At 40.0% G+C, this 15,198-nt stretch overlaps 1 protein-coding gene across 1 annotated transcript in view; it reads left to right on the top strand.

Annotated features, from left to right (window-relative positions):
- ANO4 (anoctamin 4) overlaps positions 1-15,198 on the top strand; it is an 81,429-nt gene that overhangs the window by 16,344 nt on the left and 49,887 nt on the right. Inside the window, exons 8-13 of the mRNA XM_089486074.1 lie at positions 5,740-5,795; positions 7,275-7,396; positions 7,943-8,077; positions 13,035-13,131; positions 13,803-13,863; positions 14,245-14,327. Of these exons, the coding sequence (XP_089342200.1) occupies positions 5,740-5,795; positions 7,275-7,396; positions 7,943-8,077; positions 13,035-13,131; positions 13,803-13,863; positions 14,245-14,327 (554 nt within the window). The remainder of the gene's footprint in view (positions 1-5,739; positions 5,796-7,274; positions 7,397-7,942; positions 8,078-13,034; positions 13,132-13,802; positions 13,864-14,244; positions 14,328-15,198) is intronic.

Below are 15,198 nucleotides of genomic sequence, written 5' to 3' on the forward strand. Positions count from 1 at the left end.
ATATTATACATTTGTATTATTTGAGCCTGAGACTAGCTTAGCGCACCGACATTTTTTCTTTTCCCTGTTTGCACATAATTGAGGTTGTTGGCTCCTCATCAGTCTGGTTGCAGCTTGCTGTCCAGGGGTTAAATGGGAGGAGGTTTAATTGCACCTCCCCCAACACATTAAATAAGGTTTTGGTAGCAGTATAAACTGCTTTGTGTGCCCACTATGTAGGAGGTGAGAGTAGGATCTCACCCTATTGAGAGTGTGCCTTGACGTGGCGGGTGAGCTTAATTATGCTTTGGCCAATTCATATAACCAAAACCTCTCATTTATATTATGTTTATATATTTGTTGCCAACTTTATTAGGGTGAGAAGCGCAGACAGTATTTTGTTTTTTGTATACATTGTACAGCCAACACACTGTATTTGCAGCATGCTCACACTGTTTGGTAGGCCTTATATTATACATTTGTATTATTTGAGCCTGAGACTAGCTTAGCGCACCGACATTTTTTCTTTTCCCTACGTCCGTACATTGACTATCGAGGTCTTAATCGAATCACCATCAAAAACACTTACCCTTTGCCGCTCATCTCTGAGTTGTTTGACCGACTAAAAGGCTTGAAGATTTTCATGAAATTAGATCTACGGGGTGCGTACAACCTCATTCGTATCCATCAGAACGACGAGTGGAAGACAGCTTTTAACACCCGCTCTGGTCATTACAGTAATACCGTTCGGGCTCTGTAATGCCCCGGCTGTTTTTCAGGACTTTGTAAATGATTGTTTTCGGGATTATCTGCACCAATTCGTTGTCATCTACCTTGATGATGTTCTAATCCATTCGCCTGATGTGCTTTCACATCGAACACACGTAAAGAAGGTCCTGACACGTCTTCGTGAAAACCGGTTGTACGCAAAACTAGAGAAATGAGAATTTGAAGTCAAGCGTGTATCCTTTCTAGGTTACGTCATTAGCGGTACAGGGTTCGAGATGGATCCTGACAAGCTCCAATCCATTCTGGAATGGCCTCAACCACAGGGACTTAAAGCCCTCCAGAGATTTCTCGACTTTGCCAATTATTATCGCCAATTCATCCGGGACTTTTCCAAAGTTGTAGCTCCTTTGACCGATCTCACAAAGAAGGGAGCTGACCTACCACTGCAGTCCAAGCCTTCCATAAACTAAAGACCCTGTTTGTGTCCACTCCGATCCTCATACATCCTGATGTATCTCAACCCTTCGTAATCGAAGTAGATGCTTCGGAAATCGGGGCCGGAGCAGTATTGTCCCAACGTAAAACGTACGAAGGGCCTCTACACCCCTGTGACTTCTTCTCTAAACTTTTTCTTGTGCGGAGAGGAACTATGATATAGGCAATCATGAACTACTGGCAGTCATTCTCGCCCTTTCTGAGTGGTGTCACCTTCTGGAGGGCTCCTGTATTCCTATTACCATCCTCACGGCTCACAAGAACCTCCAGTATATTGGCGATGCCAAGCGACTAACACCCCGACAAGCACGATGGTCCCTTTTCTTATCCCGCTTCAATTACATAATCTCCTATCGTCCGGGGTCCAAGAATACCAAGGCCGACGCTGCCCGGAACCCATCGTACCTACTAACCATATCACTCTTGCCGTTGCCTCTTCCCTTCTGCAACGTATTCAAGCCAGTCAGCCCTCTGCTCCAGCCCAGACCCCTTCTGACAAGTTGTTTGTGCCCCCTGTATACCGTGAAGAGATACTCCAGTTGCACCATACCACAAAGTTTGCGGGCCACCTGTCAGTCTCTAGGCTGACGTTTTTGGTGGCCCTCCTGGAGACAGGACGTTGCAGACTTCCTTAAATCTTGCCACACTTGTGCTATGACCAGGACTCCCCCTTCCGGTCTGCTATTGCCCCTTACAGTACCCAGTCGTCCCTGGACCCACATCGCCATGGACGTCATACTGGAGCTACCTCCCTCTCATCGCTACACCAGTATACTTACTGTTGTTGACCGGTTCCCCAGGATGGTTAATTTCCCGCCTCTCATCAAATTACCGACAGCTAAGGAGCTTGCAGTCATCTTCGTCAGACACGTCGTATGACTCCACGGCCTTCCCCAGGTGATTGTTTCCTGATTCTGGAGAGCCTTCTGCAAAGCTGTGGGTATCACCCTTTCCTTTTCCACGGCTTATCACCCCCAAACCAATTGAGCGGCTCAACGTTCCAACCAACGCCTTGAACAGTATTTGAGTGCCTCTCAGGATCAAAAGAAGTACTATGATCGTAGATGGTTACCAGCCCCCACTTACATGCCTGGGGACAAAGTCTGGCTATCTACCCGACATATACGCCTACGTACTCCCTCCAAGAAACTGGCTCCTTGCTTTATTGGACCTTATTCCGTCTGCCGTCGTATCAACCCTGTTACCTATGAACTGGACTTGCCACGCAACCTCCGTATTCCTTGTACGTTTCACGTTTCCCTCCTGAAGCCGGTGGTATTTAACTGTTTTTCCCGGACGCTGGCCAGTCCTGGTCCTGTTTCGGTCACTCCATGGACGATTATGAGATCTGTTCCATTCTGGATTCTCGCTTCTTCAGGGGGTACTCTCCAATATCTTGTACACTGGAAGGGGTACGGACCGGAGGAAAGAACCTGGGTGCCCCCCTCTAAAGTCCACGCTCCTCGTCTGGTTCGTCACTTTCACGCCAAGTACCCCCGGAAGCCCGGTAGGGGTCCTGGTCGTCCTTGGGGCGGTTCTCCGGGGGGGGTACTGTAAGGTCTTACCTGCCTCTCCGGTCCTGCTCCGTGGCCGCTCCCGCGTCGCTTCCTCCTCAGACGGTTTCCCGGGCAGCGAGTACCACCGCTACCCGGTCGGCGTCTTAATATTACATCTGTACATCATGCTCTTATAACCTCAGATGGCCTCTTCATGCAGGACACGCCTCCTCCTTTCCCTATTTAAACCTGGACTTCCTCTTCTGGGTCACCCTTGGTTGGTGTATTTTGCTACTTGCTTGTGCATTTCATTGTGACTGACTGCACCGTTTTGACTCGACTTGTTGACCTCGTTCCTGTCTCTCTGGTTCCTGTTTGGCCTGGCTCACTCCACCATCCGGGGTCCTACCTCACCAAATCATTACACTAAGTAAGATATTGCCCTCGTAAATGTATTATACTATTACAAAGAAAACAGTGTTTAAAATACATTTATAAAATGCATAGTTTGTATTTCATAAGAAGGGTACATGAAGTTATGAGTTTATGGTAATCAGTAGCAAAAATGTTTGGTGAACGAGGTTCTGCTGTGAAAATAGCCATCTAAATACCTGATTTGAGCTAGAACCAAGCTCAATTGAGCTACTTTTCTTTTTACACTATCCCTAATATCTTCTCCTTTATAACAAAAGACTGTGAGAGAAGCATATAACATGCAAAGCCCTGTTTATCCTATTCTGTATGATGCTAGTAAGTCCTATCTACTTGTGGTGTTCTCCAAACTGTTGTTGGTGGAAGCAAAATGAGATAGATACTTTGTATATTAAGACCCTAAAAAGAAAACAGCATTAAGGGCTTTTCTTGATTTTAAGTGGAGGGGTTTTTAATCACCTTTCTTGTCCTGACCATAATATATTTTGAGTGTGACCTTCATATATATGAGGAGGACTATTTGTTTATATGATACAATCCCTCACATACAAAACTGAGTTCAGGGTTTGCTTGGTATTTTTTCTTACAAATTGCTAGATCGGTTAAATGTCACCGTATGGCAGTGCACAGCAGGACCTGTGCATTGTTAGACTTTTATTTTAATTCTAAACTAGTTTTTTCAAGTTTTCTAATTTTTCTTAAGGGAGAGGTTACTTTTTCAATATTAATGATTCTTTCCCTTAATAATAACAAGCTTTTGTGTTTGATTTTCCAGTCCTCACAATCAGTGTCAACATAAGATGCTGATGAGCCACTGCATAGTAAAGGATATATTGCAATTAAAAATAGTTCATGCCTCTTGATATAAATGATTCATTAACAATGTACATCTTCCAAAGCAGCACATTAAGGTTAAACTCAACAGATTTAGCCCTTGTTGCTAAAGGTCTATAATGTGCTAGTTCCTACCCAACAGAAGACATCGTTAAGCAAAGACAATGGCCACAGTTATTAGACATGTGCATTCAGGTTTGTATAATTTTTAACAAAATTTGATAATTTTGTTACTTCATACGTCTGTAAACGAGGAGGGACCGAATTTTTGTTTACATTTTTTTCACTTCCGCTCTCTTTCTCTCTCATTATCTCCCTACCTTCTCCACCAAGCACTTCTATGCCTCTGTCCACTTTTCCAAAGCTCTGCTTCTTACCTCTTCTTGTTCTTCTTTCTTCTGTCTATTTTTGGTCCCCCTCTCCCCTGATAGCAGAAAGATCAGGTAAAGGATTAATTAGGATTGTTAGTTCAACAGACAAGAAGTGTCTGTTATGGTGCGTTTGGTCAAATGCCAGTGAACATTAAAACAATGAAGTGGATATTCCAAGGTTGTCTGCCTATTCCACCTATTCTCCTCTTTTATAACATTTTGTATCTCATTCTTAAATGGGAAGGTGTTAGGGTCTTTACTAATTATTAGACTTGTGCATTTGCATTCGGATGAACATGAAAACGAACACGGAGGGTTTTCGTTGTTCAGCACAAATACCGAAGAAACGAACATGGCGGCGGCAAAACGTACACGAAGACGAATACACACAACACGAACAATGTTCATGTTTGTCTTCATCTTCGTTAGTATCTCCTAACTAATCTGCCTGGTCCCATCCCCTACTAGCCTATGTTGTCTACGCAGCATCGCAGGGGTTAACAGGAGCGGGAATCCGTAGGATCGTGCAAGGAGTTAAAGGTCTGTGCGAGCAACTCTATTCGTCGCCGGCAGGGGCCTCCTCTGGCATCAACCAATTGGTTGATGCTAGAAGAGGCACCTGCCGGCGACCAATAGAGTCGCTCCTATGGACCTTTAACTCCTGTTCCCTCCCCAGGCCAAGTTTCGCCGTCAGTAGTTAATGGTCGGTAGGAGCGACTCTATTGGTCGCTTGTACGGACCTTTAACTCCTGGAACGGGGAGATCACTGGTGCAATAATTTAAGCCCTCCTGAAGAACATTGCTCTTCCAACCCTAAAACTGGGTGGTTTCCTCCTGATCAATAGATCACTCACTAGGTTCCAAAACTGCTAGCATAAAGTGGAAAAATGGAATAGTATGGAGTAGAAGGAACATGGAAAGAGAAAGTTCTAAAGCTTCATTTTACCCTTTTTAGTAAAGTATACTTGGACTGTAAATGTTTATAGTCTTCTGGCAATAGTTCTCATTCAGTGGTTTTACCTTCAACTACTATTTAATATCAGAGTTAGATTCCCTATTACTCCTTTTGTGGTTTCATAAAAAAACAATTGTCAAACAAAGCCTTCAAAAACCTTTAGCTGTTACTTGTCGACATTTTCTGTTTCATAATTAGTTGTTTTTTCACGTAATTTATACTTTACTTTGAAAAAAAATCCTCTAAATAATGCACAGAAGAAAATACGCAGAGTAAATTTTTAAGTAAAACTGTCATGGATTTGATCATATTTCCCTGTTTTGTAAAATAGTCCATTCTGGTAAATGGAAAATTCCACCATGAAGATCAGAATGGAATGACTCTTTGATATTGTACTTTCTTTGAAGAACATGTGTAATTTATTGTGTATTTTTGTGTCTTTCTTTAGGACTGAACCGTTTACTTTCTAACTGTACATATGAAGCTTCCTTCCCTTTACATGAGGTACATTTTGATAATTTACATGTCATCTAAAGATATGGTACTCAGGCACCAAAACCCTAGAATAAACCTAGAACTGCAATATGCTTGCCAGAGACCTGTCTGTTCTTAATTACACACTTTTTGTTAACTATGAGTAGAGACTTTGGGCCATTATCACTGCCGATGATTTTCTGGGCAGGCTTCTTGCTGTGTGTATACATTTCATACTGTTGCTTTGATCTAAGATAACTGGAAACACAAACAACAGCCACAGCCCCGCTGCACACACAGCAGGTTAAAACACTTTTTTGACAACTGGACCCAGTGGCATATTTAGACCTAGGGTGGCAGGTCGATGGGAGTGCAGCCCCCCGGTTGCAAAACCCGGGATAGATCAGCCTAATGCCTGGTCAATGGACTGCTTTCCACAAATGATCCAGTTATGCTACAGATGACTTTGCAAAACCTCCTTAGCATGCTGTTTCTGGAACTATATGTCTGGAAGAGGCAGAGTTCTGGGATAGTATATTATATCCTGGTTCTCACCAAAAAGAATAGTGACTATGGAGGTGAGTGTAGTAGAGTCGTTAGGGAGCTGTCCTTGTTCCACATAGAGCAGAGCTGAAGATACATATATAATTCATTGGCCCTCACTATGAATGTTAACAGGTCTTAGACCTTATTGTTACTGAAATAGTAAATTTGAATTTACTTACATCTATTGCAGTTATAGTTATGTAACTCTTTTGTTATGTTATGACTGATGATAGAATTCTTGCAGAGGACCTTTGCCCTAACTACTAAGACTTTTTAGTCTCCCTGGGTATTGCAGATATTATATTTGTTATTTTACCACTAAAGTCACATGGGTTGTATCAATGAATAAAAAAATATAGCATGCTAAAGATATCACTTGATTATCACATTATCTTGCAAGAGATATTTTATCATGTAACTGCAAATTGCATTTTAGTTGATGTGTGTATTTAATGATACATATTAGTTTTCCTAGGCAGTACTGACACTAAAATCCAATATTTACAGAGCTGAGAAATGTGCAGCTTATGTGGGATTTCTGTTAAAGTAGTGAATAAATCATTTAGTTGCATAATTAGTAAATATATTTATTGATTTGCATTGGCTGCAGTGTAAAGTAACAATAAAGCTGTTGAACATTTATCAAGATATGAGAACTATAAATACAGGTTACAGGATAGAGTTAGCCACCAATATTTTTATTACTGCACCTGAGAACTTTCTACATTAGCTGACTTTGAGACTGTTAATGAAATATTAACTCTTTAATAGTCTATGTCAAAGATGATGGTCTAGTGATTAAACTGTCATGACTTGGGAATATAATAAAATAATTGAAAACAATAAAATTTTTGTTCCTGAAGTTACATTTTTGACACGGAATAACTATGGCATTACTGCTGAGACAGCATGCTTTTAACTAAGAAATATTTTTTGTATTTTTTTAAAATTTATGTTTTAAAGGGGAGTTACAGAAGTAAAAATTCAATAAAGACACATGGAGCCGAGAATCATAGACATCTTTTGTTTGAGTGCTGGGCCTCCTGGGGAGTTTGGTATAAGTATCAGCCATTAGACCTTGTACGGTAAGTAAATGTATTATTAATGTTAAGAACAAGTTGTTATAATGGTTTTTACATACACCAGTCAGCTATGATTAGCTTGGAGTATGTAATGTTTCATTGAGTCCATTGTCACCATGTAATGATTTTAAAGGTAAAGGGATCTTACCTACATCAGTTCAAAATTTCGTTCCTATATATTTATGATTGGGTCTGTGCTATTTATAACTGGCACAATGGCTTTCAGTGGCTAATAGAAATATCCTTAATGCACAACTTTCTTTGGTGGACTACCGCAGTTGCCGCACCATGGGAATGTAAGTGTGTTCCAGGACAATTGTACTTCACAATAACTACAGTGCTTAAAATTGGCCATCCTTGTGTAGGGGTAATCTGCATCTGCAATGTCATCTTCAACAGAAATGCAGCTCAGAATCTCAAGGTCAGATCTTCTACCCAATAGTGTGTTTGTTCTAATCTCCCATCACTGTGTTTTGTATGCATGTATGTTAAAAAAGTCTGATGACTGATTATTTTTGGGAAATCAGAATTTATCTCTTTTCTTTACAGAAGATATTTTGGGGAGAAGATTGGCCTCTATTTTGCATGGTTAGGCTGGTATACGGGAATGCTTTTTCCAGCAGCGATAATTGGATTATTTGTCTTCTTATATGGAATGTTTACACTGGACAGTTGCCAAGTCAGGTAATACAAGCTAATAATATATCATATTCCCATTTCACCTTTAACTTCCAACCATTTGTTCAGCAGTTTTGTTTTGTAGTCCAGCGTTTTTTCCCCACCAGGAACAGACTCTGTAATGTGTAATATGTTTTCAACATGTTATTCCAGCTTTTATTTTATTTGTGCTAGTTACAACAAACTGGTGGATTCCAGAATCTTTTAGAAAAAAAAAAAAGCCATGGGTAAGAACTGTGAATTAAATAGCAGGCTTGTGCGCTGAAGTTTACTTTGCATATATAGGCCTGAGTACTGATATGTAGTGTAATAATCCTGTACAAAGTCAAAAAAAAACAGAGGGAAAAAGAGAAAGTAAAAGTTTAAGTTTTAATACCCAAGACAAGGGCTTAGTTAAGAATTGTGTATTTATTTCTAAGGTTCTGTCTTAAAACTGTTTACATTTTTATGGTGTCCAAGGGTGATAAACTTGGCTACTGTACAATATGACTGCAGTTTAGCCAACACAAACCCTCCCCTCGGTCATTTGTTTACTGCATATGTAACTAGTATTTTGTTCTAATTTTGTTTCGTTGTTTATTTTCATTTATGTTCTGCACTCCTTTATTTGCATACCCCAGCAAATCCAGCATCATGGATAGATAGGAAGATGTAAATGTAAACTATGGCTGTTTCAAAATGCATCTCCACAAATCTAAATACACCCCATAAAAGGAGGTTTTCTCTAGAAGCGTTGCATAGCTCGAATACACAGATAGAGGGCTGGCCTGGGATACACTTCACGTAGCTGAGTGCCCAACAGTGTTATAGTAAAAATTATTATACCACTTGCCAGCCACGCAATGGCGTTGTCAAAAAGTGCAGGTGTCTCCATTCTTTTATCAGGAAAGCTAGAATTTACATATTTAGAGAATGATGATCAATACCACTGTAACTAAAAACCACAGGGCCATGTTGCGAAAATTGCCCCTAGTCTGTGCCATCATTGCCCCAAAACAACTTGTCTGTGTCTTCTTGCTACAGTGATGGATTCCACAATTGAAGTCAGATCACACCTCAATTACTCTATCTCAGAAACCCTTGCGTATACTGGAAGGGCTGATTAGTGCCTTAATGACAGTCTATTGTATAATAAAACCCATAAATTTACATCCACTATTAAAAGTGAATTTACATCCACTATTAAAAGCCAGCATGAGGGAAGGTATCTTGTATTAAATAATACTCCAACACCCAGAATATTTTAATAAAAAAAACCTGTAAAATAAAACGAAAAACATGCTCTGGTGCCTTCAACAGCGTTACTATTAAAAAGGGAACAGAGTAGGTTCCATGCTTGCTAGAAAGTTGAGATCATGAGGCTTTTATGCCATTCCCCGATATAAGAAATAAGGTCACACATCCGGCTATAATTATAGACCTATTATATGCTGCAATATAACTATTCAAAACTATTCAACCTAAGGCTGAGGCCATGGAAAAGTTTTTAGGTTCCTTGCAAATTCTGGATGTTTCAAAGGTTTTTTCGGGAATAACTGGGGCCCATTAGAGTTAGGAGAGATTACAATAGCCATTAAATAAAGGAAATCTCATCCGGCACAAGATGCGGGCAGCCCATCAAACATGTACTATAGAACTTTTGTTCACTTTACAATTTTTCTTTAGTATCACACAGAATGGCACAGTCCGGGAAGAATAATTAGGAGCAAATATAATCATACTAATCAGACAATAATCGTAACATTATAAATGTTATAACAGAGGCCATTCCATCTTCCACTCCCTGTCTGTTCCTATCATTTGGTATCAAAAAGGCATTTGAGAGGCTCCATTAGACAGACCTTGTTATGGTAGGTCTTAGAGACGTATAACTTTCCAGCACAAAAGACCTCGGCAGTGTTGGCTTTATATAGCACACCCTATTTCCAAGGTTAACCATACAGACATCAAAGAAGGCTAATAGATCAAATGGTATCAGACAGGATTGCCCACTACCCCCCATTTATCTGTACTGGTCCTGGAGACTCTAGCTATAGAAATCAGATCCAACCCTAATATTACAGGATTCAGCACTCCTAAAGAAAATAAAAAACCCTTTTGTGTTGATGGTGGCATTCATTACAAACTCAAATTAGTCTCTGCCTGCTCTGATGAGCTGGTTCCAAAATATGATGATATAACATATGACAAGTAAAACATTTTAAATACTCAATTGTTTTAAAGTCATGGCCAAAAGTTTTGAGAATGACACATATTAATTTTCACAAAGTCTGCTGTCTCAAGTTTAGATGATGGCAGTTTGTATATACTCCAGAATGTTATGAAGAGTGATCAGATGAATTGCAAAGTCCCTCTTTGCCATGAAAATTAGCTTAATCCCAAAAAACCATTTCCACTGCATTTCACCCCTGCCCCAAAAAGACCAGCTAACATCATGTCAGTGATTCTCTCATTAACACAGGTGAGAGTGTTGACGTGGACAAGGCTGGAGATCATTCTGTTATGCTGATTGAGTTAGAATAACAGACTGGAAGCTTTAGAAGCATGGTGGTGCTTTAAATCATTGTTTTTCCTCTGTTAACCATGGTTACCTGCAAGGAAACATGTGCTGTCATCATTGTTTTGCACAAAAAGGGTTTCTTCACATGCAAGGATATTGCTGCTAGTAAGATTTCACCTAAATCAACCATTTATTGGATCATCAAGAACTTTAAAGAGTCAATTGTTGTGAAGAATGCGTCAGAGCGACCAAGAAAGTCCAGCAAGTGTCAGGACCGTCTCCTAAAATTGATTCAGCTGCAGGATCGGGGTGCCAGCAGTGCAGAGCTTGCTCAGGAATGGCTGCAGTCAGCAGGTGTGAGTGCATCTACTTCCACAGTGAGGCGAAGACTTTTGGAGGATGGCCTGGTGTCAGGAAGGGCAGCAAAGAAGCCACTTCTCTCAAGGAAAAACACCAGGGACAGACGGATATTCTGTAAATGGTACAGGTATTGGACTGGGTAAAGTAATTTTCTCTAATTTGGAGAAGACAAGGTGAGGGCTGTGTCATGCCAACAGTAAAGCATCCTGAGACCATTCATGTGTGGGGTTGTCAAGGGACTCATAAATTTGCCTAAGAACACAGCTATGAACAAAAAATGGTACCAACACATCGTTCAAGAGCAACTTCTCCCAACCATCTAAGAACAGTTTGGTGATGAACAATGCCTTTTCCAGCAAGATGGATCACCTTGCCATAAGGCAAAAGTGATAACTAAGTGGCTCGGGGAATAAAACATCAAAATTTTGGGTCCATGGTCAGGAAACTCCCCAGACCTTAATCCCATTGAAAACTTGTGGTCAATCATCAAAAGACGGGTGGAAAAACAAAAACCTACAAATTCTGACAAACTCCAATCATTGATTATGCAAGAATGGGCTGCCAGGGTGTGGCTCAGAAGTTAATTGACAGCATGCCAGGGCGGATTACAGAGGTCTAAAAACGTAAAGAAAAATATCTAGGAACACTGAAGCAGCAAACTTTGAGAAGACCAATACTTGTGTCATTCTCAAACCTTTTGGGCACGATTGTATATTGGTTTCTCTCAAAAGGCGTAGAAGATATACATGACTGTTATGGTTTTGAAATCCAAAAAGCTTATGTAATATAGTTGGGGACAAGGTTAGCAAGGTCTGTTCAATAAAACGATGATCTGAATTATGTAAAAATGCAGTCTCAAAGTAAGGCTTTCCATAGAGGAAATATCACATCCCCTGGCTGGGCAGAATTGCCTCCATCAAAATGATGGATAAAAACCAAGCTGGATTTATCTTGTAATAGATGGCAGAACAAGCATTTGCTTGATTATAAGCCAAGGTATTTTTCAGAGCAAATAGAGGTCTGACTACAAGACTAAGATCCAGATCCCCCTCAGCGCTGCAGGGGACCTGGATCCTCCTCTCCAGCAGCTGGTGGGTGTCCTCAACCTCCCCTTCTGCCGGGGCTTCTATGATGAAGCACCGGCATCACATGAGCTTCCGGTGCTCATTCAAGTGCCGGCAGCAGCAGCTCAGGTTGTCTATGTACGGGGAGAAGTCTAAAGAAGCACTGGTAAGTCGGGGGAGGGTAAGAGTGGCATATGGGGGTTAAAAAGAATATCAGGGAGGCAGAGTGTCATATAGGGGGGTTTAAAGGAATATCAGGGAGGCAGAGTGTCATATAGGGGGTTCAAAGGAATGTCAGGGAGGCAGTGTCATATATTGAGTTAAAAGGAATATCAGGGAGGCAGAGTGGCAAATAGAGGATTAAAATGAATATCAGGGAGGCAGAGTGGCATATAGGGAGTTAAAAGAAATATCAGGGAGGCAGAGTGGCAAATAGAGGATTAAAATGAATATCAGGGAGGCAGAGTGGCAAATAGATTGTTAAAAGGAATATCAGGGAGGCAGAATGGCAAATAGGGGGTTAAAAGGAATATCAGGGAGGCAGAGATGCAAATAGAGGATTAAAATGAATATCAGGGAGGCAGAATGGCATATAGGGGGTTAAAAGGAATATCAGGGAGGCAGAGTGGCATATAGGAGGGTTAAACGGCATATCTGGGAGGCAGAGTGGCATATAGGGGAGTATATGGCATTTCTGGGGGGAAGGGTGGCATATAAGGGGGTATAAGGCATATCTGGGGGGCAGATGTGCATAACTGGGGGCAGGTTGGTAAGTGAAAGGAGATAAAAACAAAAAATGCATTTTTCTCAATCATACTTTTTATTGAATATGAAAAAATAGTTTACACATGAATTAATATTTACTAGTAAAACCTTTTTCTTATAGGGTAGGGCTTTTTTTCCTAAATTAATATTCAAATTTTGGGGGGTTGTCTTATAATCAGGGTCATCTTATAATCGAGCCAATACGGTAATACCAAAAAATTATAAGGAATTACAGTGTTACTAAAACAAATGTTTTGTTAATTTTGTTTCACAGTAAAGAAATCTGCCAAGCTACAAATGTCACCATGTGTCCATTGTGTGACAAGTACTGTCCCTTCACGAGGCTCTCGGACAGTTGTGTTTATGCCAAGGTACTGTCCCCATGACCCTTAGTATTTTGTATATAATTTAATAAGCGTAAATAGGTGAATTCCAAATGTATGTTTATATTATTTGTGTATTTTTGTGTATTTTGGCCGGTGAGTTCCACTATTTTACTAGTAGGTACTATTTCTACAGAGGTCAGGAAAGGGATAACTACTTCTAACAAGGCACTTAGAGCAAAAACATACCGCACGTACACATTTAACCGATTCATACAAGACAAGCAAGACAAAATTGTTGCTGCAAATCATAATAACCTTCAACTTCTACAACGGTGTTCTTAACGGACTGAACCTTAACCCCTTTATAACAAAGCCCGTACATGTACAGGCTCAAAATGCATTGTTTTCAATGGGTTTAGGGACCGCCCATTGTCCTTAAGGGCTTAATGAACTATTACAATAATGAGTTGTGTGTGTGTGTGTGACAGACAATATTTATATTCCAAGATCTAGATACCCTCTATAGATCACAAAGGCTGGCATCCAGATATATCAAACATTTGTAACATAATTTGTACATAAAACATGTTTTGCACATGACTAAAAATTGTTTCATCCAAAAATCAATTATATTGATATTATGATGTATACAAACAAAAACTTTGAATGGAAACAAGACAAGGAAGCTGGTCCTGAAACAATCTGTTTCATTGCAGGTAACTCATCTGTTTGACAATGGAGCAACTGTCTTCTTTGCTGTGTTCATGGCAGTGTGGGGTAAGAATGTATATTCAACATTACATATATAGTTAAAATGAGGTTCAGACACATGTTATGCTGAGACTACTCGTTCCCAGTTGTTTTCATTTACAAAAATGGTTTGTCCAAATCATACCTGGGACCTATAGTTAAAAACACCAGAAGACAGCAATAAGGTTGTACCCCTGGATTTGTCAAGATGATGACATCATCAGAAGAAACTGATGTGCATGGATATTCTGTTACATTTAAATGCAGGAACTAAACTACATATCCAACTGTTTCTTTCTTCCTCCATTTCCTAAGTCACCGACTGCTATGTATTAACTGCATTGTCATGTAAACTATTAAAGATTTTAAATGTTCATAAAATACAAATGATATATTCTGATTTTTTAGCCACAGTTTTTCTGGAGTTCTGGAAGAGGAGACGAGCAGTTATTGCCTATGACTGGGACTTAATAGACTGGGAAGAAGAAGAGGTACAGGTGTTTCATTGACATAGAATTGTGAACCTCCTATTAATCTGGTAATGGCTGTACACATAAACAAATCAAACCAATCAAGTTTTTACACTACTGCAGAACAAGTACTAAATTGTTACAAAATAATCAACAATTCAACTCCCAGGGAACAAAGTCAAGTGGCATGAGCTAATCCTTCAACCACACTTACTGGTTAAATTAATGTAACTTTTGATGTCCTTAAAATAAACTTCACTTTCAGTTAAAAATCATTGCTTGCCAAATCAGATATACAGATGTATTTAGAACATTATTGTTACACGTACATTATAAGTGTTTTGTAAACTTATCCTGGTAGTGAGTAGATAATTGTACAACTAGAATGTATTCATGTTAAGTACATGAGGGTTTCACCCAGATTGATGGAATTATGGTATGAAGCCCTGACAAGCCCTGAATAATTGGGGAAAGTTATCTGGTAACCTAGTAGATACATTGTAGCAAGTTGCTTTGTTTGCAATAGCGCCATCTATGTGCTAAGTGGTTTATTAATGCATTTTAACACATAAGATGAGCTGTATTGTGGGCATGTTTGTGTCCCAGAGAATCTAGACACCAAAGGAATATCTTCCAGGACTTGAGATTCATATTGGTACATTCTTATTTCTTCTTGTTTAAGGAATGTAATGCTCTGGTCACATAGGGTGACCAGAGCAGCCATGTTATTCAGGACTTATTTCATTTTCACATATTGCAGATCAGCACAGATAAACTGCTGCCCTGTAGTATGTGGAATGTATAAACTAATGGAAGGGTAAATATTACTCAGTAAAACAAACCAGAGTGCAGCACTTTACCTGTGCTGTTCAGCAGCATGTGAATACTATAT

This window comes from Sceloporus occidentalis, unplaced genomic scaffold, assembly GCF_023333645.1.
Source record: "Sceloporus occidentalis isolate IW3139 unplaced genomic scaffold, rSceOcc1.0.p SCAF_28, whole genome shotgun sequence".
Lineage (NCBI taxonomy): Eukaryota > Metazoa > Chordata > Lepidosauria > Squamata > Phrynosomatidae > Sceloporus > Sceloporus occidentalis.